This window comes from Gopherus flavomarginatus, chromosome 8, assembly GCF_025201925.1.
Source record: "Gopherus flavomarginatus isolate rGopFla2 chromosome 8, rGopFla2.mat.asm, whole genome shotgun sequence".
Taxonomy (NCBI): Eukaryota; Metazoa; Chordata; order Testudines; family Testudinidae; genus Gopherus; species Gopherus flavomarginatus.
The window spans coordinates 66,807,377-66,834,010 of NC_066624.1; the positions used below are offsets into that span (position 1 = coordinate 66,807,377).

The 26,634-nt window shown below is 40.7% G+C and overlaps 1 protein-coding gene across 3 annotated transcripts in view; it reads left to right on the forward strand.

Annotated features, from left to right (window-relative positions):
• The window catches only part of UGGT1 (UDP-glucose glycoprotein glucosyltransferase 1), an 88,530-nt gene that overhangs the window by 39,995 nt on the left and 21,901 nt on the right, over positions 1-26,634 (forward strand). For 2 of the 3 annotated variants that reach the window (XM_050963983.1, XM_050963981.1), the window contains exons 18-30: positions 1,183-1,347; positions 1,564-1,684; positions 2,511-2,609; positions 6,006-6,029; positions 6,548-6,642; positions 8,502-8,708; positions 10,041-10,172; positions 12,378-12,508; positions 15,245-15,340; positions 17,461-17,563; positions 20,752-20,831; positions 21,702-21,891; positions 24,998-25,156. In XM_050963983.1, the coding sequence (XP_050819940.1) occupies positions 1,183-1,347; positions 1,564-1,684; positions 2,511-2,609; positions 6,006-6,029; positions 6,548-6,642; positions 8,502-8,708; positions 10,041-10,172; positions 12,378-12,508; positions 15,245-15,340; positions 17,461-17,563; positions 20,752-20,831; positions 21,702-21,891; positions 24,998-25,156 (1,602 nt within the window). The remainder of the gene's footprint in view (positions 1-1,182; positions 1,348-1,563; positions 1,685-2,510; positions 2,610-6,005; positions 6,030-6,547; positions 6,643-8,501; positions 8,709-10,040; positions 10,173-12,377; positions 12,509-15,244; positions 15,341-17,460; positions 17,564-20,751; positions 20,832-21,701; positions 21,892-24,997; positions 25,157-26,634) is intronic. The other variant, XM_050963982.1, reaches the window with a different exon arrangement.

Below are 26,634 nucleotides of genomic sequence, written 5' to 3' on the forward strand. Positions count from 1 at the left end.
CACAACATTTCAGCCAGGGCAGGTTATGATCCTGCTTTAATGAATGTAATCACACTTCTGATTACTTCATAAGTGCAGGATAAAGGCGTGTCTTCCTTGCCTTCACTTTATATCTCCCAAAGTTTGTCTGTAACCCACTGTCAGGGTAACCCCTTCTAGCTTATTGTCCACTCTGCTGCCTCTCTGTTGATTTCACATCCCTCCATTGACTTTGTATGTAAATTGAGTTTCTATTATGTTATCTTACAATGCTTAATTTACATGTTGACAGAGAGGTGAGTATTCCGCCCCCATATTTCTGGCAAAAAACTGTCATCTCTACCTTGATACAGACTTTAGTCACATATTTTCAATGTATATGCATAGCTCCTTACATAGTATCTGTACATACGTTTCACAATAATATTAATGCCCAGCATGACCCCGGCTTTCATTTAAGACCACACGTGATATTCATTTGTGAACCAGAAAGTACACATCAGGATCAAGATATTCTTAGAACTGCCTTGCCAGTTGGCATTGAGGGGTTCTAAGGTCACAGTACTGAATTAGCTTTTAGATTACTGAATATAATAAAAATGGACCATAAGATGGTTACATGCAATGGAGAGACTTGTCGTAACAATAAATACCCGCTAATGTGTTTTCATAGAATTGTGAAGAACAGTGTTTTTTAAAAGGCTTTGCTTTATGTCATATGTGCCATCACTGTTGAACTAATTTATAGTTGGACTTCATAGTGTGCATTCTCTTCTTGTCATTAATTCTACATGAGATTTTGGCTCAAATGCAGATATGTAACCATTTATACGTAGCTTTTAAAATTGTGCCTTTTCTACCCACATGCACAATAAATCATAAATTCCTGGTACTGGTTTAATGGAACAAGTGGTTGTCAAGTTGTTTTATTCTTTGATAATATAAAGCAGTACTCTTAATCTTTTTTTGTTTTGAACTTCTGATTGCTAGATAAGAGTTTTCTATATAAGAGGTATTATAAACGTGTGTTTTCTGTATTGAATATTATATATATAGAATATGTAGTAAAGCTTATGTTACCCTATTTGGGAGAATGTTCAGAATAGATTTCAGCGGAGTTAGAGTATGTTACAGTGAAGGCCATAATTCTTCTATGCAGTAATGAGATAATATACTTATGTTTGTTCTTTCCTTTTATATCAGGAAGGCAGAGGGTACTATGAGCAGACGGGTGTGGGACCTCTACCTATTGTGCTGTTTAATGGAATGCCTTTTCAAAAAGAGCAGCTGGATCCTGATGACCTAGAAACCATAACAATGCAAAAAATCCTGGAAACCACCAGCCTGTTCCAGAGAGCTGTGTACTTGGTATGTGATGTTTCTAAACTGGGATTTCAAGGGGAGACCTAGCTTTCTGAAAGCTGAAGTCAAGCAAGCGCCCTAAAAAAAAAGAAAAAAAATCTTATAAGCAAGATCACCAGCCACCTTGATTCACATGATTACTTTGTTTTCAAGTAGTTGAATAAAAATATGTTTGTAAAAACAGTATCTTATGCAGCAGCTTTTCTTCCTTCTTTCCTTCAGGGTGAATTGTCCAGTGATCAAGATGTGGTTGAATATATCATGAACCAGCCTAATGTTGTTCCAAGAATCAACTCAAGGATCTTGATGTCTGACCGAGAGTACCTAGATCTAACTGCCACGAGTAAGGGACACTTTCAGCTCAATAAACCCGATCTGTATAAATATTCATTTACAAGAATTGGAATTTCCCAGTGGAACGCACAGTGTCAAAATGTATTATCATCAATAGTATAAGAGGAGAGATTCCAGCCCACTTGGTGCTAAGAGAGTCAGGCTGTGCCCAGTAACAGCATAAACATTTATATCTGTCAGATTTTTCATAGTAGTTATGCATTTTCTATTTTTTTGCTTCTACCTTTTTTAGGGGAATTTAGTGACTCATGAAACTGAGACATTAACAGCACTAGCAAAAGCCAAGACTAATAGAGCTGTACTGTGTGAGACACATCAGTCAGTGCTGCTCTGTCCTTAAACCCCACTTGAACAGAAATTGATGAAATACTTAGGATTTGCTATAGTACAGATTTCAGTGAAACTTTGCATGATTAAAATATTAAGCAGTTATACTCCATGCAGAAAGACTGCTTAGAAGAATAATACAGTTACAGATACACATATGTGATCTTACTTGAATGGTTTGGAGAGTAGTAACGCAATGAATTTAAATACCTATTTCTTTAAACAGAGATGCAGTTGAATTGAATGGGACCTTGCACTACTGATTTCAGTTGAACTTTGCATCATGAAAATGATACGTTGGTTTTGGTGTGTCTTGTAACAGTAACATTCATTGATATATTAGCCATAAACAGCAGAAATCAAACACAAAACCAGCGTCAAGCTATTAGGGTAATGGGTGGCTTAGATATCAGTGAATGTTGTTGATATATTTCTTCTAATGGTATCGTCAGTTTCTGCACCTATAATATTTTATCTTTTTCCTGCAGATAACTTTTTTGTGGATGATTATGCTAGATTTACTTTCTTGAATTCCAAAGATAAAACAGCTGCTGTAGCCAATAGTATGACCTACTTAACAAAGAAAGGTAATAATCTTGATAAAATATAAACTTCTGTGTTTGTGCAGCTCCTAATACAACTAAGTCTTGATCCTAATTGGGACCTCTGGCACAGTACAGCGATGTAAATTTTAATAACACACTCTACTTAGTCAGAGCTTTACAAACAGGCTGTAAGCACTTAAGGGCAGAAAAACAATCTTATTTGAAGAGAGGATCTTTTCAGGGAAGGAAGAATAAGGAGAAAACTGGTGAGGAGGACATCAAAGGAAAGCCTTTTGTAAGAACTGGTCTGAAGGCAGGAAGAGGTTGAGGGTTGACAGGAAATGGGAGACTGTCAGGCATTGGTAGCAGCAAAATAGGTGCAAAGCCAAGAGACTGTAAAAGATGAAGTGGGAGTAGTAAGGCAGAGTGCAGATTCGGTGAAGATTAGGCAGTGAGTTAGTGGATTCTGTTAGAGTCCATCAGTTTCTCTAGGTTCCTGTATGGCCTTGCCACCATAGTAACTGAGCTCTTTGGCAAAGAGAAGCAGTCACTAACATCCTTCTCAGATATATAGAACTACTTGCCCTCCTTTTTCCCTGGGTCTTTCTCTCCTGTCCCTCCTGAACCCACCTGTAACCTTCTATGATTAAGGCTGTAAGTTTGTCATGGAAGTCATGGATTCAGTGACTTTCTGTGATCTCTGTGACTTCTGCAGCGGCTGGTGCACCTGGCCCGGGGGCCACCTGAGTGGCTCAGGCAGCCCCCTGGCCAGTCACACCAGTGGGCAGTCTCAGGCCACTGTGCCACCTCCTCCTCCTCCTCCCCTTCCTCCCCTGCAGCAGCAGGAGTTTGGATGTCGGTTGGGGCACGGAATGGGGTGAGGGCTCTGGGCAGTGCTCACCTCGGGGGGCTCCCCAGAAGTGGCGACATCCTCCTCCCTCAGCTCCTAGGTGGAAGCATGGCCAGGCAGCTCTGCATGCTGCCTTCACCCTGAGCGCCGGCACCGCAGCTCCCATTGGCCAGGAACCATGGCCAGTGGGAGCTACGGGGGCGGTGCCTGCAGGCAGAGGCAGTGTGCAAAGTTGCCTGGCCATGCCTTCACCCAGGAGCTGAGGGAAGGGGATGTCACCGCTTCTGGTGAGACATGGAGCCAGGTAGGGAGTCTGCCAGTCCCATTGACACCGGCCCCCACACACCAGCGGGGGTCCCAGGCCGTGCGCCACTGCCTGCTCCCGGGCTGCCCCTGAGCACCCGCAGTGTCCCCCAGGCTAGCACCCGAGAGAGAGAGAGAGAGAGAGAGAGAGAGAGAGACACACACACACACACACACACACACACACACACACACACACACACACACACACACACACACACACACACACACACACACACACACACACACACACGTCACAGGCCGTGCATTTTTATTTACTTCCCATGACCTGTCCATGAGTTTTACTAAAAATACCGTGACTAAAATTTAGCCTTATCTATGATTGATTGTTTCCTACCACCAAACTATTCTTACAGCAGCACTGTATTTCTGGTGTACTTATGCTAACATAGGCCCAATCCTGCAAAGTGCTGAGCATGCTTATCTCTACTAAAGTCAGATTTTGAAGATGTGCTGACCAGAACTGAACATGGTATTCCAAGTGAAAACATTCCACTCATTAGAAGGGCAATTAACCAGTGGATCTCACTGCCATGTGATATTTTTGAATTAAAGAGCCTAGATGAATATAGAAAAGGATTAGATGTCCTTATGAAAAAACATAATCTGCAGTTACATTGCCTAAGATAAAAATGTATAAGGGATCAGAACCCTCTGCTTTGTGACCTAAGCTAAACAATACTTGCTTGAGCTTCAGAAGTTTGCATAATTACTCAGTAATCAGACTGACCATTAATCTGGTCTGATCTTGCAATTCTTGCACTTTGTGCATGAACTGCATGGTCAAATATTGTATTACTTATATTACAGTTGTACTCAAAAGCCCCTGTCAAGATTAGGACCTCATTGTGCTACATGATGTACAAACACACACAAACAGATATGATCCCTGACTTGAAAAGTTCATACTCAATCAGTCCTGAATATGTTCCCATCTTGTCTATTTAAACTTCCTGACTCACCAGTACTTGATTTTTTTCTTTTTCTTTTTCCTTCCTATCTTTGAGACTACTCATGTTATTCTTTAAGTGACTCTTTCGAGTTTCTCCTGACGTTGTCCCCAGGCATTGCCTCCTTCCTGTACTGCTGTAAATGTTTCCAATGCTCCCTGTCCTCTGCTTAGCCATTTGTTCATGTGCAGCAAATTAGAGCTGTTCCTTATTTTTCTTTGTAGCACTTAAAATAGACAGTACATCTCCAAACTCTCATTTGAAAGTACCTTTTCTATTGTAGTGTACAGTCTAGGTCAGCACAGAAGCAGATATTTCCGTGGAAAGTGGATGGCAGCATGAATATTTACTAACTAGCTGGAGGATCAGTTGCCCCTTCACAGCTAAAATTTCTTTAGATCTTTTTAGTTTCACCTAGTATCCACTTTCCTGTTGTCTGCTGATCTCAGCACCTAACTGGACTCCTCCTGCTTATGGAGGCATGTTGTTTTTGAGCTGCCCCTGCTTAATTTACAGCTTTTGGCTTGCTGACTCTGAAGTTATTCAGGGTACTGGATAGTTAGTATCTGATTATATGGAATAATGTGGCATGTTTCTTTTTCTAAATAGTGAAAAAGCCTAGGTTTTGCTCACTCACCAGTTGGTATTCTTCCCTCTGCAGTGGTACTGAACTCGTGCTAAGGCTGTCTACACAGCAGCTATGAGGGTGATTCCCAGTTCAGGTAGACAGGAAAGTGCTAGCTCTTCTTGAGTTGGCTTGTTACAAACATCAGCATAGCAGTGGGGGCATGGGTGGTGGCTCAGGCTAGCGACTTGAGTACAATCCCACCTGACCTGGATGCATACTCTGGCAGTGAGACTGAACTGTCTCCCATTTTCAGACTGCTATTTTTAGCCCTCTAACTTGAGCAGAGCTAGCACGTGTATGTCCAACTGAGCTGGGAATTCTCTTACATCTGCTGTGTAGACATACCCTAAGTGAGACATAAAAGCAATAGCTGGCCACATCTAGATCATAATATGCTGCTTCTTGCAAAAATAGTTTTGGCTCCAGTGCCTTCTTCCAATTCTGTTGTAGGGTCACTGTTGGATATAATATTTTGCACTCATTTAAACAAAACAAAACCCAGTCGTTATGTAGTGTTACTGGCAAACAATGCTTGCTCATTTAATCTCAATTTTAGCGGTTTATTAACATGATCCCTGCATATACTATGCTGTACAGCTAGCTCCTTTTTACTTGTAGAGTTTGTTATAGAAATTAATAATGACATTTATTTTTTCTTCCACTCTTTCCTTTTTACTTGTGTCCAGGAATGTCCTCCAAGGAGATCTATGGTAACTCAAACTTTAGCACTTTCTCTTTCTTGGGTTATTACTTTAATATGCTTAGGTTCTTTGGAAACTCTGATATCTGTATAATGCTGGCCTAGAACTTGCTGGTAATCGAAAAACTGTCTGATGCATGTGTTTTTATTCCTTTATAATATCTCTTTGTCCAAAACTGATTCTGTAAGCTACCGCTTAAAGAAGGGTGAAAAAAGCATGTTTGTACCCTAGTGAGAAATTATAGGTTACTTGCAGGTTCGTAGGTTCCTTTATAATTTTTAAATTTACCAAATAGTAAAATAATAATTCAGTTTAGAAGCATAATAATGCATGTCCCTCCAATCTGTTAAGTAGGAAAATCAATCCTAATCTAATAGTAATACCACTTTTCATGATACATATAAGTATCACTGTTTAACTTCATCTGCATCTTTCCTTGTGGCCCTTTGCTTTTGCTATAATGCCAATGTGATAATATTCAGAAGCTGCCTTTTTTCTCCAAGTGTTGCATTTTTATTCTTCTACAGATGATTCTTTTGTTAGACCAGTTACTTTTTGGATTGTTGGAGATTTTGATAAACCTTCTGGGAGACAATTGTTATATGATGCTATCAAACATCAGGTAGGTGGTAGCATTTCAATTTAAAAGGAGAGGCAGTGTGGTTCAGTGGCTAGAGCACTGGACTGGGACTCACTTCTCTTCGCTGTTGCAACATTTCCCTTCCACCCTCTTTCTGTCTTCTCTATCTATATTGTGAGCTTTTTGGTGGTAGAGACACTCTCTTACCATATGTTTTTGTATGGGGCCTAGCACAATGGGGCACCCAATCTCAATTGTGGCCTGTAGGCACTTATCCTAATGCAAATAATAATAGACACAGTTCAGGCTGACAGACCTAATATTAGAATGACACTGCTGTGTTTTAACTTGGGCATACATGTGAGCATTGTACCATAACCTCTGCTTTGTCTCTCTCATCTGCACTGATTGTAACATAGGAATTTTTCTCATCCAGTGTTTTGGACAAAATAATTCTGATGTATTTCAATGCAGTACCTGCTCACAAAATTAATTACACGTTCAAATAAACATCAGTATTGTGTAATTACTTTCTTTTTTTCCTCTTTTCTTTGTCCCTTTCAATCTCTGGGACATTAACTTGTACCCTCCACAAAAAACACACTTGAGAAATAAGAACTCTGTTCAGAGTGCTATTTTAATGTCTCTCTTCAATTCCCTCCTCAGGCAAAAGCCTGAGTAAACAGCAGAGCCTTACACCTTGCCTTGCAAGTCACTGAATTTTCTTTTTCAAGAGTGAGAAAAAGAATCAGCTCCTGCATTGTGACAATTGAGCACTTTAACATAAATATTAAGAAACTTACAATTTTAACTAAGTCAGACACATTGCCAGTTTCAGTAAGGGCTCTAGTTACACCTACATAGTAATTGAATACAAACAGGAATCAAGGAGGGGAGAATTATTATAGTTGTGGTGGGAATCATGCTTTAGAATTTCTTGACTACTGTTCACTTACTCTCTCAATACCGTTTCTGTATTAACTTAGATTTTGTATTTAATATTACATAGTTGTGTGTCACTTAATAAAACAGCATGGCCAATTTTCTTTCTTTAGCAAGTTTAATTTTTCTGGCTTCTAAATAAGTTGCAAGTGTCTGGCAAGTACTTTGAATTTCTGCAGCCATGCCACCGAAAGCTAGGATTTTGTCAGATCTGGTCATGCTCAAGCCGGATCATTACTCTCTAAAAGAAAGCAGATGCTGTGGGAAATGATATTGATGTTGAATAGGGGGTGCTGTTCCCTCTCAGTATTTAAACCAGTACCACACAAGGGTGTCAGGTGTGCAGGGGCGGTGCTACCTGATATGCCAGCTTTAAGGTCTTGACCCCTGGGGCTTATTAATACCCTGTAGTGCTTGTTGTAAAAGTAGAGTGTTAACTCCTGTTTATCCTGGGTATATGTCAGCTTTAGTAATTTCATTCTACCTACCTAAATTATACTTTAAGAGTGGAAAATATATTTTTTTCATGTTTTTGTCCAAAATAGTCATGTAGTATTGCCAGGTTTCATTCCTGCAGTGGCTACACTTCAGTATAAAGCAAGGCAGTAGTACAAAGCAGACACACAATATACATGGCAATTGGTTTGCACAGTGCTTTGGGATCTATTTAGTATTTGGATTGTAAGCGCTTTGTGGCAGGAATCTTGGCTTTGTACTTGTCTCTAATATTCTAAGCATGCTGGTTCTATCCAGATAATAAATAAGTTAGTTTAAAGTCACTCATTATCATTAGTCCTGTTAGCCTTGAGCTGCTGACTACCTGATTTGGAATCAATATTTCCCATTAGGCTATACAGAGCAGTTTCCTTTTTCTTTTTATTATAATGGATTTATCCCACTTATCTAAAAACAGACTAGAATTCTAAATGCGTTCTAACAAGCACTTTATTAAAACACAGAAATCCAGTAATCATGTCCGAATTAGCATGATTAATAACCCTAGTGAAGATCCAACCAGCAAGAACACAGTCATCACCAGAGCCATATGGGCAGCTTTACAGACACAAACGTCAAACAATGCCAAGAACTTCATCACTAAAATGGCTAAAGAAGAGACAGCAAAGGCACTGGAGGCAGGAGCTGACATCACAGAATTTGCTGTTGGTGTAAGTACTTGTGATGGCTTTTACCGGTGGTGGGATGCTTTACTAGCTCTTCTGATGAATTTCTTAGGGTAAATGCAGGTTGTAACTCTTGATGCAATATGCTCACGCAAAAATTCTAATTCTTGTCCTAGCGGATTAATTTCACCAAACTCAGTGTGGTTTCACAATTGAGAGAGAGGATTATTTACTTTATTTTTATGGCTTTGAAACCCAGTGAGGTCTTGATTTTTAAAAAAATACCTTTTTCCGTGCAAGTCTAGTAAAACACTATTTAGATTTTCTTTTTTAAAAATTGTGTCCAAAAATGCTTTAGATCATTACATTCAAGACAAAAAACAATAGTTAAAATTAAACCCTCCTATTATAAGGTCAAAAAGGACTGAGGAATGACAGGCCCACTGTTTTTGAATTTAATTACTTGTTGCATTTGTTAACCTGTTGTGTGTATTCAGCTTCCATTTTCTGTGCATATGAATTCTTCAAACAACAAATGGGGAGAGATAATATTAGAAGAATAAGAAAATGTGATTCTGAGAACTGCAAAATTAGCAATGGGGCTTCGAGGCAGGGTAGTACCTGAAACTATTGCTGAGTTACTTTTCGAAATTAGCTATGTTTCAGTTTGATGGTGTCACTTTAATAAGTACAGGAAAAGGAGAAAATGTTTTCAAATTAAACTTGAAAAAGTGATACCAAGTCATTAAGAATAAAGAAACTCATTATGACTATTCCAAGTAGGAGGAATGGCAGACAATAAGGCTTTCACATCAAAAGCTGTGAGATTGATTGTTTGAAAAGGACAGAAAGAGGCCAGGGATCAACTGGCTGGTGAGTCTTGCCCACATGCTCAGGGTTTAGCTGATCGCCATATTTGGGGTCGAGAAGGAATTTTCCTCCGGGGCAGATTGGCAGAGGCCCTGGAGGTTTTTCGCCTTCCTCTGCAGTGTGGGGCATGGGTCACTTGCTGGTGAATTCTCTGCAGCTTGAGGTCTTCAAACCACAATTTGAAGAGTTCAATAACTCAGACATAGGTTAGGGGTTTGTTATAGAAGTGGATGGGTAGGATTCTATGGCCTGCTTTGTGCAGGAGGTCAGACTAGATGATCATATTGGTCCCTTCTAACTCTAAAGTCTAAATCAAACAGAGAATGGGAGAAAGGGAATAAAGAGAGAGAGAATTTGTGGGCTAGGTGTAGCAAACTATGAAGAGGTTTGTAAAAACTTGGTAAGACAGTTTAACAAGTAGTGTCCATCTATCACAGGGCATTTATGCAGAGTCTCTATTATGATTCTCATTTGAGTGAGAATATGTTTTTTCTCTTTTTCTTTCAGGGTATGGATGTCAATACTTTTAAAGAGGCCTTTGAATCCCCCAAAGTGGATTTTATACTGTCTCATGCCATGTACTGCAGGGATGTTCTTAAGTTGCAGAAAGGACAGAGGGCAGTGATCAGCAATGGAAGGGTGAGGTCACTTCCCAGAGGGGGAGAAAGGCATATTCAATATGTAGCAAATAAGGAAGGCTTGAGTGACAATGAGGATCTAGGAATGAGATGCAGACTCTTCCTTCTTTAGGTCACCGGTTCAAATCCAGCCCAGGTTGACTGTGGCCAAAGATTGTTACCATCTGATGGCTCTTTGTTGTGTGTGAAAATAGTGGCTACTCTCAATACAGTTTCAACTGGACAAATGTCCAGGTAACAAAAATGTGAGTTGTGACTAGCACAACTTGAAGCACAAGGGCCTCTTACCCAAGAGAGACTAATTCCAATTCAAGGCTGAGGCAGATTCATTAGGCAGTGAGACAAAGTTGTGTTGCTACTGTCAGTGCCCAGAGCTCCACATCCAGCACCTTCCACTATTCAACTTTTTAAATCATTTCACTGTAAAATTCCACTCCAAACAATGAAACCCTTTTGTCCACAGTAATTTATTTTATTTTTTCTCCTGACTTCAAACAACTATAACAACAAACCCAAAATAGGTGCCACTGAGCATTGTTTTTTTTTCAGTGCTAACTACAGTAACTCCTCACTTAACGTTGTCTGGTTGTTATGTGGCTGATCTATTAGGGAACAGGCTCGTTTAAAGTTGCGCAATGCTCTCTTAGAACATCATTTGGCAGCTGCCTGCTTTGTCCACTGTTTGCAGGATTATCTGGAAAAGCAACCCCTCCTCGAGGGGATTAGAACAAGGCAGGACCAACAGTCCCCCCCATCAGCTCCCCTAAATTCCCTGTAAAGTATGTGGCTTGGCAGCTGCCCAGCAGCAGTTCAGATGGCCCTTCCCCCACTACTGTGCTGCTCCTGCCCTGCCCTGCCCTCTGCCTTGGAACTGCTCCCTGGAGCTTCCTGCTTGGTGGGGGAGGGAAAGAGAGGTTTGCTGATATCAGGATGTCCCCTGCTCCTGTGCCCCACTCCGTACCCCGCCCCCGCAAAGTGGAGGAGGGGGACAGGGCTCAGGGATGGAATGAAGGGAGCTTGCTGGAAGCAGGTGCTTCCTGTCTGATCTACTTAAAAGGGCAACGTACTTGAAATGGAGTCAGCATACTTAAAGGGGCAATGCAGGTTTCTCTCTATCACTTATGCATGCACCCCCCAGTGCTTTGGAAAGTCAGCACCTGTGCATGTGCTGTCAGGAGGAGGGAGTGGTGTGCCCCAGCTGGATAGTGTGGGCTCATCATCATGTTCAGTTTTTGCAGGGAAGTGTTTGCAGCTACTGACCTGCATCTATTGGGTTTCCTCCCTCCTGACTCAGTCCATGCTGCCTTGTAGAGTGTGAGGCTACTTTAACAACAGCGTATTAACCCTTGAGGGCTCAGCTGAGTGCTAGTTCATCATTTAGCAGCAAGGCATTCCCTGGGAAATATTCCACCTTCTTACTGCACCACTTCAACCAAGCTTCACAATCATTCATTGCTGTGTACAATATTAAACTGTTCGTTTAAAATTGTTTAAAATTTATACTGTATATGTATATAATGTCTTTTGTCTGGCAAAAAAAAATTCCCTGGAACCTAATACCCCTCCCCACCACATTTACATTAATTCTTATGGGGAAATTTGATTTGCTTAACATCGTTTCGCATAAAGTTGCATTTTTCAGGAACATAACTACATTAAGTGAGGAGTTTCTTTACATTCCCTGTCATGCAGTCATACATTGTAAGTGTTTTATTTCTGTCATTAAGAATTCACTGGGCAACTCTAATATATCTGATGTTTGAGAAATATGATTTGATAGTGTCAAGTATCAGAAGGGTAGCCGTGTTAGTCTGGATCTGTAAAAGCAGCAAAGAGTCCTGTGGCATCTTATAGACTAACAGACGTTTTGGAGCATTTGATAATGTTTGCTGAGCAGCGGGATTCTGGTCTGGAATTCCATCGCACTCTCAAGAGTTTGATCTACATAATACGATGCATCTCAGTCTCCAAGTACTCGGTGGATGCTGAGAAAGTATATATTTTATATAGCGACAGGTCTGATCCTCCACATTGCTGAGCACCCTCTGAGAGGTGATTAGTATCTTCAACTCCCATTGATATTAATATGACTCAAGGGCACTTGGCACCTGCAGGATTGGGCCCAAAGTATGTGTCTTTAAAATGTCTTTGACTTTTGTTTCAGCACAGTACTTACTTAATAAGTCTGACTCCATTTTCTTTGTAGATTATTGGCCCATTAGAAGACAATGAGCTGTTCAATCAGGATGATTTTCACCTCCTAGAGAATATTATACTAAAGACATCAGGACAGAAAATCAAATCCCATATTCAGCAGCTGGGAGTAGAGGAAGATCTGTAAGTAAATAGGAACAGGAACTAAGTGGACTGGTTTAAAGCAGGGCTCAAGTCAGTAACATGGCCTTCTGTAACTGGAAGAGGGGAGAGGAAGCAGATTGTTGTCTCCTTTTGTATAAAGTGCACACTAGACTATAAACAAACTGTCATGTATTCATCTTGCCAATAATAAAATATTTAGAGGGAATAAGGGGAAAAAGACATTTTAAGTTGCTGTATTGAGTTGAATCAGCTTTGATGGCCTTCAGCGGCCGACACACTCTCCTTCAGAAATAAATTATTGAAGTGACTGGAAAACCAAGAGACATGCTGTCTGTTTCAGTGGTTTTCAGCTTGTGGTCCAGTGAACTCTGGGGGTTTGCAGACTATGCCTAAGATTTTCAAAGGGGGACGCACCTTCATTTAAATTTTTTTACGGGACTGCATATGAAAAAGGTTGAAAACTACTGGTCTAAATCATTAAAATAATGCTCTGTACAGCAAGCTTAATGGCATGGATGCAGAACATTGTTCTGTTAGTCATGGGGTTCAGGTTGTGGTCTCTTAGTTGGAGGAAAGGGGCTAGTATAGCAACAGTCATGCAGAATGGGAAGAAATGTGAAGAGGAATAAGGGTGGCACCCCAAAAAAGAAAAGACAGAGGTGCTCTCTGCACTCACTCTTCTTTCAAGCCAGGTACAGTTAAAACCCTGCTTTAGCTCACCCTGACTACAGAACAGCTCCATGTATTAAGAGAAAATAACCTTTAAAATGGGGAAAAATATGGTTGCTGCTCCCTACTGTGGCCTATGTTTAGAATGAAATCTCTTACATTTCTACACACATCAACATAATGCTAATGGCTGGCAACACTTTTTTGTTTTTGGTTTTTTTGGGGGGGTGAGGGGAGGGGTGGCCATATAAGATTAGATTTGAAAGTGTTTTAACCCACGGGCTCCTGGGTGCTTGGGTTTTACAGTATATGCAGATGTTGTATCACTACTATACTTACTTACAAACAGAGAAAGAGGAAGAAAATGGAAAAGAGAACATGCTATCATGATGCTGCAAAGAATTTGTTTTGTGGACATATTGGGGTTTAGCTGATTAGCCTTAAATATTTATTTGAGTATTATAGATCCAAAATACATTTCTGTGTCAATTACAGTGACTATATAAGCACATAAGCTTATTTTAAAACTTCATTCTTAATTTATCAGCATTTCATGGTGGGACACAGGAGGAAAAAATGAATTGAGGAGGCAAAAGGGTGGAGAGACACACAGATCCTTATTATGGGTTCAACAAAATGTGTATTAAAAATCTAGTCATGTTCAAGTTCTAAGGAACATATACAAGTTTCCAAAAGACACTAATTCCTGTACACTGCCATCTATTTACAGTTTGAATTTGTAGGATCTCTTGAGTATCCCATTCATTTAGGTTATACAGCCTGCAAAACTCACCCTTGCTTTACTGTGACCTCCTGCTACCTTTTAAAAGCCAGCAGTGTGCATTTTTTAACATAGTCAAACAGATTTTTAAGTGTAAAGACATTCACTATTGTGCTGAGACCTTGCACACCACAGTTCTGTAGAGTGAGTATTAACAGTGCCATAGAGCCATTTATACCCATAGCCAGTAGAAGGGAAGGGAGAATGCTTAAGGCCTGCTCCAGGAAAGGGGCTGTAGGGACGGGAAGGGAAGGAGGACATAGTTTGAACTTGTGCTGAATTTTGGACACAGCTGAGCCAAGTTTCTAGCATATGCAGGCCCAGCTTTGGACTGAGCTCTGGATTAGAAAACATGCCAGAATTTAGCAGATTTCATCAGATATATAGTTTTGTTATGAAAGGCTTGCACAATTGTCACTATAAACCCATGAGACTAGGAGTTAATTATGGAAAAAGCTGACAGATTCTTAACTACGGCATCACTAGTTAGCACTGCTATACCATGCAACCCAATTTTTTTTATTTAGTGTTTCATTCTTCAGATTTATTATGTTGTCACAGAATTGGAGTTTACAAAAGGTGTTTTTCTTTAATCTGGAAAATATAAATGATACTTAAAATACTAGATTAAGTATTCAGGGAATAATAAAAGGGAAGTAATTGTCAACAATGAATTTCTTTGTTAACTATGGCACCATGTTGCATTCAAATTTGCTCGATGCATGGAATTGCTTACCAGTGCTCTAAAGAGAATTGTAGTTTTTAAAAAAAACTTCTGGAGCTGCCCAGGAAGAGTGCTCTGCAAAGTTATGAGAGCTGGGTTCAATTAATCTCTTACTGGTCTGGCAGAGGCAGGAAGAGCTCTGGAGGCAGCATATTCAGTCACTACCAATGCAATCTGATTTGCATTGCTCAACAATTAACCCCTCTTGTACATAAAGGAGTGGTTTTTTTCCAGAGAGAGTCCACTGGTGATCATGCCTTATGAGTGCTTAGATCTTCAGAAAAATCTTCAGAGTTACCTCAGAGAAATCATGACGGGAGAAAGGAGGATAATAGCTCCTATACTCTGGGTTAGAGTTTAATTTCAGAAGTTTGCACCATCTGTTTTCACACTGTTGTCTCAAAAATTGCACTACTGCACATATACATTAACAATGAAGGGGTTGTTTTTGAGAGGAGTAAAACATATAGTCCATGCATCTGAGATTAGAACCTGGGCCTCTTATTTTTATATAATCCTCAGTAATACTGGGAGAAATACATAAATATTTCAAAGTACTTGAAAACCTTCTCTCTTCCAGTGCAAGTGACTTGGTAATGAAGGTGGATGCTCTTCTGTCTGCTCAGCCAAAAGGAGAGGCAAGGATTGAATATCAATTTTTTGAAGACAGATACAGGTATCGGGCCAATGTTAAATTCAGAGTACATTTGTTGACCTATGTATTTCTTCTTCCTTGTCTTTGATGTATATTAGCGCTATATCTTGTTAAACTTTGAATCGTCATTATGATCATCATGGCAAATCCCATGCAGATTTATTTTTCTGTTGCTACATAGGTATAGCAATAAAATAGTTTCAGGGCACAGTAATATTTCAGAGAAGTTTTGTGTTTCACAAAACATAATAAAATAAAACATTTAAGGAGAAATTGTTTGAGTGCAAGAGCAAATGGCTAGTGCGCTTATCTACTGAGTCACTATTATAATAATTGGGCTTACAAATTTGCCCTAATTGTAAGCTCAGTTATACAAAGTGAATAAAAGTTCATAAAATGTCACAATCTGTAGCAATAAATATTGAAGAGAAAAGGTGCAAGAGGGAGATAGACTGAATTAGTACAAACAAAGAAGCTTGTGGATATAACTCAAGGACTGTGTTAAGATCATGCTTTGTAAACAAGAAAAGAGTGGAGCCAGAAATCAGTGGGCTTAAATTGTTGAGTCAGAAACTAGACCTAATTGGTGGAAAAATGATGAGTGTTTGGGCCATTCTACTCATCACTCCCTTTTGGGGCCCTTAAAAGAAAAGATTAAAAAAAAAATGAACAGAAGCTTCTCTGACAATTGCTGGCTGGGAGATGGCTGGACTGGGAGGAACAAGCATTACCATCCTGGCTGCCACCCCTGTTGTGTCCTGGGATCTACCATAACACCATTGGGCCTTTGTCATCTTGATCTGGAGAGATGTCCTGACCAGACCAGGCCAAAGAAAAGTACCCAGATGACATTGTCACCTCCACCAGCTCTGAGATGTTGGTTCCTGCTTTCTTCCCTTCACCCTCCACCCCTAAAAAAAAAAATAAAAAAAAATCCAGCTCAGTGTCTTTTTCTTCCTCACAAGATAGTATATTTTATAACACTGTCGTAAAACTGTGTGGCCAAAGAGGCAATTTAAAGCAATGCCCTAAACAGCCCAATGCAGCTACAAGTTTGCCCAGTCTCAGAGTGGCTAATAAGACTACGTGCTTTTCCAGCAGTGCAGTTGCAAGTGAAAGTCAACACCAGCGATAGAGTCTGCATTTTCTGTCTTTTGCTCTCCTATATGTTTGTTTTTTGTCATCTAGGAAAAGGGATCAGACTTCTTCATAGATTCTAAGGCCAGAAAGGACCATTGTGATAATCTAATCTGACCTTCTGTATAACACAGGCCAGAGAGCTTCCCCAGAATTATTCTTAGAGCAGATCTTTTTAGAAAAACATCCAGTCTTTATTTGAAAAATGTCAGTGATGGAGAATCCTCCACAACCCTTGGTAGATTGTTCCAGGATTTCAATAGCAACAGCAAAAACAATAGCTCCACCCTATTTTAGCTAACTTTTTCTCTTTTCCCCCAAAAGGGACACTTACTACCATCTTTAGTACCATCTAAGAAATGGTCAAACAAAGGCTTTTCCTTCTGAAGACTCTGCAACTAGAGGGGAAGGGAAGAAGGGATATTGTTAAGACAGAAGGCTCACTTAAAAGTATTTGAAATGTAGACTAACTGTTTTTTCCTTCTCTTCTGTATCTTTATTAAAGATTAAAAAACTTTTAATGGTGTATTTGTCATGGGACTAAGCAGGATCAGGTCTCTGTATACCAAACCCCAAACCTTATTTAAAATTGTTTAATGTTGGACCATGACAGTCATGTTAACACCTTTGATTCTTTGGGCCAATTTATTCCATCAAAATTAATACATCACCACCCAATGTACAGATATTTAGGCTCTTTGGCCCCAGTTCAGGAATGTATTTTAAGTACGTGCATAACTAAATTTGTTAGTCTCTAAGGTACCACAAGGACGACTTGTTGTTTTTGCTGATACAGACTAAGACAGCTACCACTCTGAAACCCGTATACTTAAGTATGTGTGAGTAGTCCCATTAAGCACCTTCCTGAATTAGGAATTTTCTGGGTTTTCCGCCCACATTATTTGGGATTCTAAGAGCAGAGGAGTTTGTTGTTTATCCATAAATCTGTTTGTTTAAAATGGTTTTTTTAATTCTTGATTTTGTCCTCTTTTCTTTTTGTTTAGTGCAGTTAAACTGAGACCAAAGGAGGGAGAGACCTACTTTGATGTGGTGGCTATTGTTGATCCAGCTACCAGAGATGCTCAAAGACTTGCTCCATTACTTATGGTATATATAAAGCATTGTAATGCATTAATCAGCAGTTAAAAGACAGTAAAATAGTTTAAAACTTTTTTATAATATAGTTTGTTCTGTAGTTATGGATTGTTTCTTTCCCCTTAAATGGATGGTGGCTAGGAATCGTAATGGCCTGGTTGAAGCCTACAGTACAGTAAAAAAGCATTAGAGAAATTTACGGGTATCATGAGAGAGACAAGATTAGGTTCTTGGTATGAGAAAAGCTTCTTCAATTATGTGAGGTGCATAGTGTTTGTTAGGCATGTTGGAATGTAACATTTGATACTCCTTGACATCTCTTGTTAGTAAAATTATTACTTATTTGAAATCCCATCTTGCGTTTGACAAAATAAAATAAATACAGTTGAAAATCAAGGTAGCGGAATTATTAGTTAAACTGGAAAGAAAGGCTTGGAGGATGGGGGGTAAGGTGACCAGACAGCAAATGTGAAAAATCGGGACGGGTGGGGGGTAATAGAAGCCTATATAAGAAAAAGACCCAAAAATCGGGACTGTCCCTATAAAATCAGGACCTCTGGTCACCCTAGTGGGGGGGCTTAGTTTATTTGAGTTATGATTAATTTCTCAGAAGGGCTCTGGACTTTACAAAATTAAAGTGCTTTGAATTCATGGATTGGAAGGTTCTCTAGAAATACAAAGCATAGAATTGTTGAAATAAAATACACGGGGTAATAATTAGATCACCAGGATATTTCTTTAATATTTTAAAACCAATCTTCACATGAAAGCCTACCATTGAAAACTTAGGGCATGTCCATATTACAGAGCCTAGTGGCAATGTAGCATAGGAGTTTTGCTAGCTTAGTAAACCAGTTGCCCAAACAACATTAGCTAAACTGTTAGAGGCACTCTTCTGTCACCACAGTTTGATCTACACTGAGGTTTTTGTCAGTATAGCTATGTCAGCTAGAGAGTTTGACTCACACCTAGGCAATGTAACAATATTTGGTCCTGCCATGAGGGCAGGGCACTGGACTCGATGTCCTTTCGAGGTTCCTTCCAGCCCTAGAATCTACGAATAACAATGCTGGCAAAACTCTGTAGTGTAGACCAGGCCTTAGGCCAGGGGTCAGTAACCTTTGAAAAGTGGTGTGCTAAGTCTTCATTTATTTACTGTAATTTAAGGTTTTGCGTGCCAGTAATACACTTTACATTTACAGGGGCCGGCGGACGGAACCCCAGACTGGCAGCGGGCTGAGCGTGGCCAGCAGCCGGGACCCCGGCTGGCAGGGGCCGGTGGACAGAACCTCAGACTGGCAGCGGACTGAGCCGCTTAGCCCACTGCCGGTCTGCGGTTCCGTCCACCGGCCCCCGCCAGGCAGGGTCCCAGCTGCCAGCCCTGCTCAGCCTGCTGCTGGCTCGGGGTTCCGTCCATCCAGGCCAGCAGCAGGCTGAGCGGGGCAGCAGCCAGGACCTCTGCTGGCAGCAGAGTGCCACTAAATATCAGCTCCGTGCCACACTTGGCACACGTGCCACAGGTTGCTGACCCCTGCCTTAGGCTATGTCTACACTACTAATATAGCAATACTGGTATACAAAGTGCTCCCTAGTGTGGACTGGCAAAGATGAGCTTTATATTGGTACAGTAAAACCATCCCCCATGAACAAAACTAACTACACTGGTAAAAGTGCAGCTTTGCCTGAATAGCTGTGTCTGCACTACAGTCTTCTGCTGGCATAGCTATGTCACTCAGGGGTTACCCCTCTTTACGCCCCTGTCTGACATAGCTACTCCAGAAGAAGACTAGTGTAGATGTAGTCCTAGATGACTCCATATTTTACAGTATTTTTCTGTTTTGACATGGATAAAATTAGACTCTTATCTCACATTTGTGAGAGATTCATTCAGATAGACTATATCAGATAACTAACTTCAGCATGTCAGTGAAATGCTAATTACGGTATACTATGTAATAAATAATTAAAAAGGCATGATAAGGCCAGGGCTGGATTAACGCAGGGGGTTTACGGACTGCAGTCCAGGGCCTCATGCTAACGGAGGCCCCGCAAAAATAAATCCCTAATTATATACAATTCACTGGTCACCAACCTGTTGATCGCGATCAGCTGGTTGATTCTAGAGCCTCAGCCAGTCGATTGCAATCTCTGGGCCACTAAAAGTCCAGTGGTGCAGCATGGCTCAGGCAGGCTGCCTGCCTGCTGTGGCCCCACACCGATCCCGGAAATGGCCAGCTGCTGGCATGTCTCTGCGGCACCTGGCGGGGGACGGGGGGGCAGCTAAGCATGCTGCTCCTACCCCCAGCACTGTCCCTGCAGCCAGCCAATGGGAGCTATGGGGGCGGCGCTTGGAGGCATGGGCAGTGCACGGAGACACACTGTGCCCCTCCCACCAGGGGCATGCAGAGACGTGCCAGCAGCCAGCAACTTCTGGGAGCCTGAGCCCTTCTGTGCTGCTGGCCAGGAGCCGCCTGTGGTAAGCGCCTCCTGGACAAAGCTTGCACCTCGCACCCTGTCCTGCACCCCAAGCCCCTGCCCTAGGTCAGAATCCCCTCCTGCACCAGACTCCCTCCCAGAGCCCTCACCTGCACCCCAACACTCTGCCTCAGCCTGGAGCCACCTCCTGCACCCAAACTTCCTCCCAGAAATAGACTAATATAACAGCTGTTCTAAGATAAGAAGTAGGCTATTTTGAATTAACTATATTCTGCATGTTTTAAGACTGAAATTTAACCATAGAACAATTTTATGTTAATTTAAAAGGCAAGTTTAGTATAGCATTAATAGCCTCGATGCCATAATTGTGATGATTTTGTTTTAAATTAGGAAAAAGACTTGTATATAGGGGCCCCACAAAATCTAATAGCCCCGAGCTTACAGGAGAGTTAATCCAGCCCTGGGTAAGGCCACTCTCAAATAATTTTTTATTGGATCATTTTATACAAGTTCAGTTCCACAGACAATATTTTTGAGGGAGAATCTGTCCGCATCTCATCAACTACTTAGAATATCCCCAAAGTCCTATTTAAAATCATGGTACAGCAGGTAACTAATTCCCTTCACCAATTCAATCAAATAAAATTTGTGGAAGGCAGGGTGAGAAGGGAGATTGTTAAATGCTCACTAAGGCCTAATCTGCAAAAACAGTACTCATCTCTCTAGTAGGAATTTTAGGGTATATGTCTCTCTCATATTTTTAGGTTTTGAACCAACTGATAAACATGAATCTAAGAGTTTTTATGAACTGCCAGTCCAAACTTTCTGACATGCCTCTGAAAAGGTAAGAAATACCATGTTGGGGGAAAACACCTTAGTGTAAACAACAGCATTGAAACATTTGTGGGGATCATTTACAGGAGATAAACATGCAATTCTGAAGTCAGAAAAGGCCCCTGAAGGCAACAGTTCTGTTTCATGGCATCTTTGGAGGTTTCAAAATTTGTTTTCGTTCCACAAGGGAATAAAAACTAACCCTTTTGAATGTTTTTGCAAAACCAGAGTTGTGCTGAAATGTCCTCTTTGGGATCGAAACATGAGCTTTTCAGTTCAGGAAGGGGGTGTGTATATCTGTCTGCCTGTGTCTAGAAACTGGTGGGTACGGCACTGGCATGGGATGTGGGAGATCCAGATTCAGTTCCCTGCTCTGCCTGATTCAGAGCAGAGTTTTGACCGCTCTGAATTGAACAGAGCAGGGACCTGAACATGGATTTCTCGCATCCCACTGTCCTAACCACTAGCCTGTAGAATGAGAGTCTCTCTCCCCTCCCTCCCCCATGACAACTTTATCAAAATCAGTATGTCTTAGCATATTTGCTCACTTCAGTCTCTGGAATCCCTGCTGTGACTTTAACTATAGTGGTTCAAATGCAATATTAAGATATTGTAGCTATTCAATAAGACACTTCAGAATTTAATGAGAGTCTAGATCCTTCTGGTAAAGTAAAATATTTAATTAGTCAAGATGAAATTTGACCTATGTTAAGTGTGATTTCTTAAGCAAAGAGCCCATATATATAGAAGGGAACAAAGGTCCAGTAATGGGCTTTCAGAGGCTCTGAGACTATCCTTTGGAAAGATGACTGTCAGTGAAAGTTAAAAGGCATGAAACACTACAGACAAATATTTTAGGATTTTCCTTTTGAAATTTCAGCTTTTATCGCTACGTTTTGGAGCCCGAGATTTCTTTCACAGCAGACGACAACTTTGCTCCTGGTCCAATTGCCAGATTCTTGGATATGCCTCAGACTCCACTGTTCACTCTGAACCTAAACACCCCTGAGAGCTGGATGGTGGAGTCTGTCAGAACTCCATATGACCTTGATAACATTTATTTAGAGGAGGTAAGAGACTTCAGTATTTCCTATTTGTTTAGTGTGCTTGTATATGATTTTTCTGGGGCTCATCTTTTGGAATTTGGAAGCTCAAAACAATGCAATGCTCTAGACAGATGAGGGGAATGCCACATTTACCCATTCCAGGCTTACTGCAGGTTCCACAGAAAAAACTGCATCACATGTGTACAGCATTTCATAGAAATGGTACTGAACTAGAAAAGAAGAAATGGTATTATGTGACCCCATCCTTTTTTTTTTAAATTTATGTTTTTTATATATATAATGAATGAGTTTTTCTGATAATGCTCCATGTAGTGTCTTGAATTTTTTAAAAAATAATTTGTTCAGAATTTAAGGGTTTTTCAACTCCTGTTTGTTTAAAGGGATTTTTTGTGTAGGCCTAAGACTATCACCTCAATGGTCAGGCCCACCCACCACCTCCCTCCCTTTTCTCTCTGAACACACACTTGTACTGCTGTTTGCTCCCTGTTCATTTGCCGTTCTGCTGCCACTTTTACTGGTAGATACCCACTTTTAGGGGCTGGGGTAGAGCATGCACCACCACCAAATAGGTAAACTGAGAACATACAAAAGAAACAGGAAAATAAATGTTCTCTTATCTTTCCTTTATAGTAACCTGAGGAGTTAGTTGTCATAATAATAGGTCCACCATTTTCAGATGGAAGGGGGATTTTTCAATTTGATAGCGATCCTTTAAAATTTTATATGCTATCAGAAAAATCTGGAGGGGGGGGAAATAAAAAGAAAAAAGGAAAGAAGTGAAATCAAAAGAGGACTCCATGTTTAATCCACGAATGCTGATAGTAAAATAAGGGAAGTATATCTGTCTGTACTGTCACTGGTTGGCATTTAGAAAAGCTTTACAGCATGGAGTGAATAAACCAACTACTGTTGACAGTCACAACTTTCTGACTTGCTAGTCTAATAACTGACATTAGCTAATCAGGTCATAGATACTAGTGTTTGCGTCTCATTACCTGCATTATGAGGTATACCACACTCACCTACACTAAGCTTAGGAAATTGCGAAGTGATGTAAGGTGAACATCTCTTTCTTGCTTCAGAGTGCAAGCTGATAAGCCTGAGTAAGTCTGAAAGTACCATTTTCCCTCCCTTGGATTAAGCCATTGCACTGGTGACGAGAAACAATTAGATTTTATTTTAAAAAATAATTGTGTGTGTATCTAGTGTATGTGCAAGATGCCAGATTGAGTGCCCTGGAGGCTGAAGTCCTCTATTTATCCACAGAACAGGTTTGGCATGGGCAGTGGCAGTGCAAGCTTCCCCACCAATGTGCCTCAACCCTGACCTGGAGGAACCACCTCTAGAGGTGAGAGGGTAGTTCAGTCTCCAGAACCATTCAGTCCTTGGCTTTGTCTGCTAAGATTGTAATAGTAGTGCTAACTGAGAGGGTGGCTCTTGTGATATGGACTTCTGTCCACTGCAAAGTGGAGCAAGACCACCAAAATCACTTAGAATAGAATATCAGGGACCTCAGGATATCATCTAGTCCAACCTCCTGCTCCAAAGCAGGACTAGTCCCCAGACAGATTTTTGCCCCAAATCCCTAAATGATGGCCCTCTCAAGGATTGAACTCACAACCCTGGGTTTAGTAGGTCAGTGCTCAAACCACTGAGCTATCACTCCTCCCTAACTTCAGATAGGCCACTCAAAAGCCAACAGTTGGTAATAACTTTTGGCCACTGCCAATCTAGATTACATTCAGACTGAAAATCTTTATAACCTATTACCAATTCACCTTTATTTTTGTCTCCCTCTAATGTATCTGGTAAAGCCCAGTGCCAGATGCAGTACAATGCATTACATAGGCCAATGGTTGGCTCTAGCATCAATGATCCTGTACTAATTGTAAAGCAAACTGTATTTGTATCACTGTTAATTTATTGTCTTAAACAATTAAATTATAAATTGGCAACGAAAGGGACAATACTAAAAATTTTAGACCTCTAAATTTATTTTTACCAATTGTATTTTACTTTTCTGTGCCTGAACACATGGAAAGATTCTGAATGTATCTGAGACATCTATCATCTAATCTAATCATCATCCCAAATCATTAAACAATACTGGCAGTGTTTTTGTGTGTGAGATCTCTGAGATGCAGATCACTGAAAGTAACAATTAAACTGAGCATTCTGGAGCAGAAAGGGAGGTTGGACCATCTCACAAAATATCATAACATTCTTCACAGTTGATAGTCTCCTCAGGAGGAGGTCCAAGACCAAGATAGCAGAGGATTAGGATTGAGGTGCATTGAGAACTCTGGGTGGGTAATTTTGCTCTGCAGATTTGTCCTGCATTATTTGCAGCCGATTGCATCAGTCTCTTTCAGACAGCACTTAGCATACTGTGGACATTGTGAAAATATGTCTATGTATATAAAGATTAAATTATTGTTTGTTTTAAATGAATTGGGAATGAAGGATGGTCTTGGACTGGACAGAACTCAGCAAATCTGGGTTCCGTTTCTAGCTCTGTCACAGACTCTCTGTGTGACATCAGGCAGGTCACTTGAACTCTCTCTGCCTAAATTCTCCATTTTTAAGGGCTTGTCTACACTACCTGCCAGAATGAGGAGCGCAAGCGGAGTCAGCAGAAGAGTGTCAGGTGTTGATTTACCGCAGTTAAAACACTGCGGTAAGTAGATCTAAGTACGTTGACTTCAGCTACGCTATTCACATAGCTGGAGTTGTGTATCTTAGATTGACCCCGCACGGTAGTGTAGACAAACCCTAAATACTTCTGTTCTCCCACCCTTTCTCTTGTCTATGAGTTCTTCAGGGTAGGGACTGTCTCATACTATGCATAAATACAGTGCCCAGCTCAGTGGGGTCCTGGTCTCCTTTGGGGCCTTTAGGAATTACTTTAATACCAATTAATAACTATCCACCCAAAACACCATCCCCTGAACCAAAATAAAAAAGTTTTTTTATTTAAAAACAAAAATTGAACGATAAGAAAATGAGTTAAAGATTTTAGAGCATAATCCGGCCACTAGGAAATGTAGTCAGAATAACTGGTTTGAGTTATTTCTAAATGCAGCAATGGCTCTTTTTTTTTTTTGGGCAGGTGGATAATAGAGTAGCTGCAGAATATGAATTGGAGTATCTGCTTCTGGAAGGACACTGCTATGACATCACTACAGGACAGCCACCTCGAGGACTCCAGTTCACACTGGGAACTTCAGCCAATCCTGTCATTGTTGATACCATTGTGATGGCCAATTTAGTAAGTGACTGGTTTCATATAGCAACAAACTACGTTCCTCAAGGTTCTATCCTCTATGTTGCTCATGATATATGCAAAGTCTGTTGGCAAGATCATTAATAAGTACAGATTGCCTTTTAATATGTTGACAATACATGTGAATATTGCTTGCACCCCAATGGATCTTGCAAGTTTGGTTGCAGTTATGGAAGAATGGTTGGATTAGGTTGCTGGCGAGATGTGTCAGAGCACTTTATTCCTAACACCATCAAGGCAGAAGTCTTGCTTTTGGAGAGGGCTGTCAGTTGTTGTTATCACGATGCTCTTGGTCCCTCCATATCCCAGCTTACTGAGAGGACTCTTGCAGGTGTGTGCCATCTTAAGCAAATTGGCGTCACGTTGAACTCTTCCCATGAAAAACCAATCAGTTGTGTAATTTGTGTAGGCTGGCCCTTGTCTCCAAAATAACCTTGTAATAGCAACTCGCATCCTCACACCCATGAGGCTGTCATTTTAATTCCTTCCTAGCATGGCTTCTTCATCACAATCTGTTCGGAGTACAGTAACATGATTGTTCACTGATTTTATTATTTCCATTGGCTACCTGGGGAGTGAGAGCTGATCTGAAATTGACCTTGTTGATAGTTAATCATGCTGTCCTGGCTATGTTCAACACCAACTTGAGCCTTGTCCAGAGAGGTCTTTGAAGCCATCCATTTTTTAGGATTCCCTCATAATGTCTTAGGTCAGCAGACCTCCATAGCTTTGCTAAAATGGGTCCCAGGAGTGGAAGTAGTTCCTTCTTGACACTTGTCTCAGTTTATTCTCCCATTTTAAAAACAGGAAATATAGTACACTCCTTTATAGTCTGGGAGTTCAAGGTAGTAAAATCTTATTCTGCGGGCAAGTGAGTGATAGAAAGGGAAGAGATGTCATTTGTTCTGTAAAAATCTATAGAATCATAATTTCAATGATGTCACCCTCTGCAGAGTGGGTGTGTCTCTCTCTGCCCCGCCTCTCCCCCCCACTTCCAGATCCAGGTCCTCCGGTTGGTGGAAATTGGCAATACAAGATCACCGGAAATGGGTCAAGTTGGAAGAAAGAACTCTTGCCTGATACCTATGAATACAATGTATCTAAGAGGACAAACCTAGAACAGTTATGTAGCTATATATGCAAGAAAAATTATACTTAACAATTAAACATTAACACCTGAAAAATTAAAACAACTTAAAAATTATACTTCAACACAGGGATGCATTGCTTACATAAAAATAGACATCCTATGGATGTTACCCTTGACATGTAGGACTGAAAATTTATTCATCTAAGTCATCATCAGTGTCATCTCTGTCTAGGACAACATTACTAGACACTTGCACTTCTCCAGGCAGGCTGCTGGCCACACGTTTGCAGGCTGGTGAGCACCCGATCTTTATACATCAGTATTTGTTTAACTGAAGGATTGATTTGGGAGTGTGTGATATTTCACGTATCAC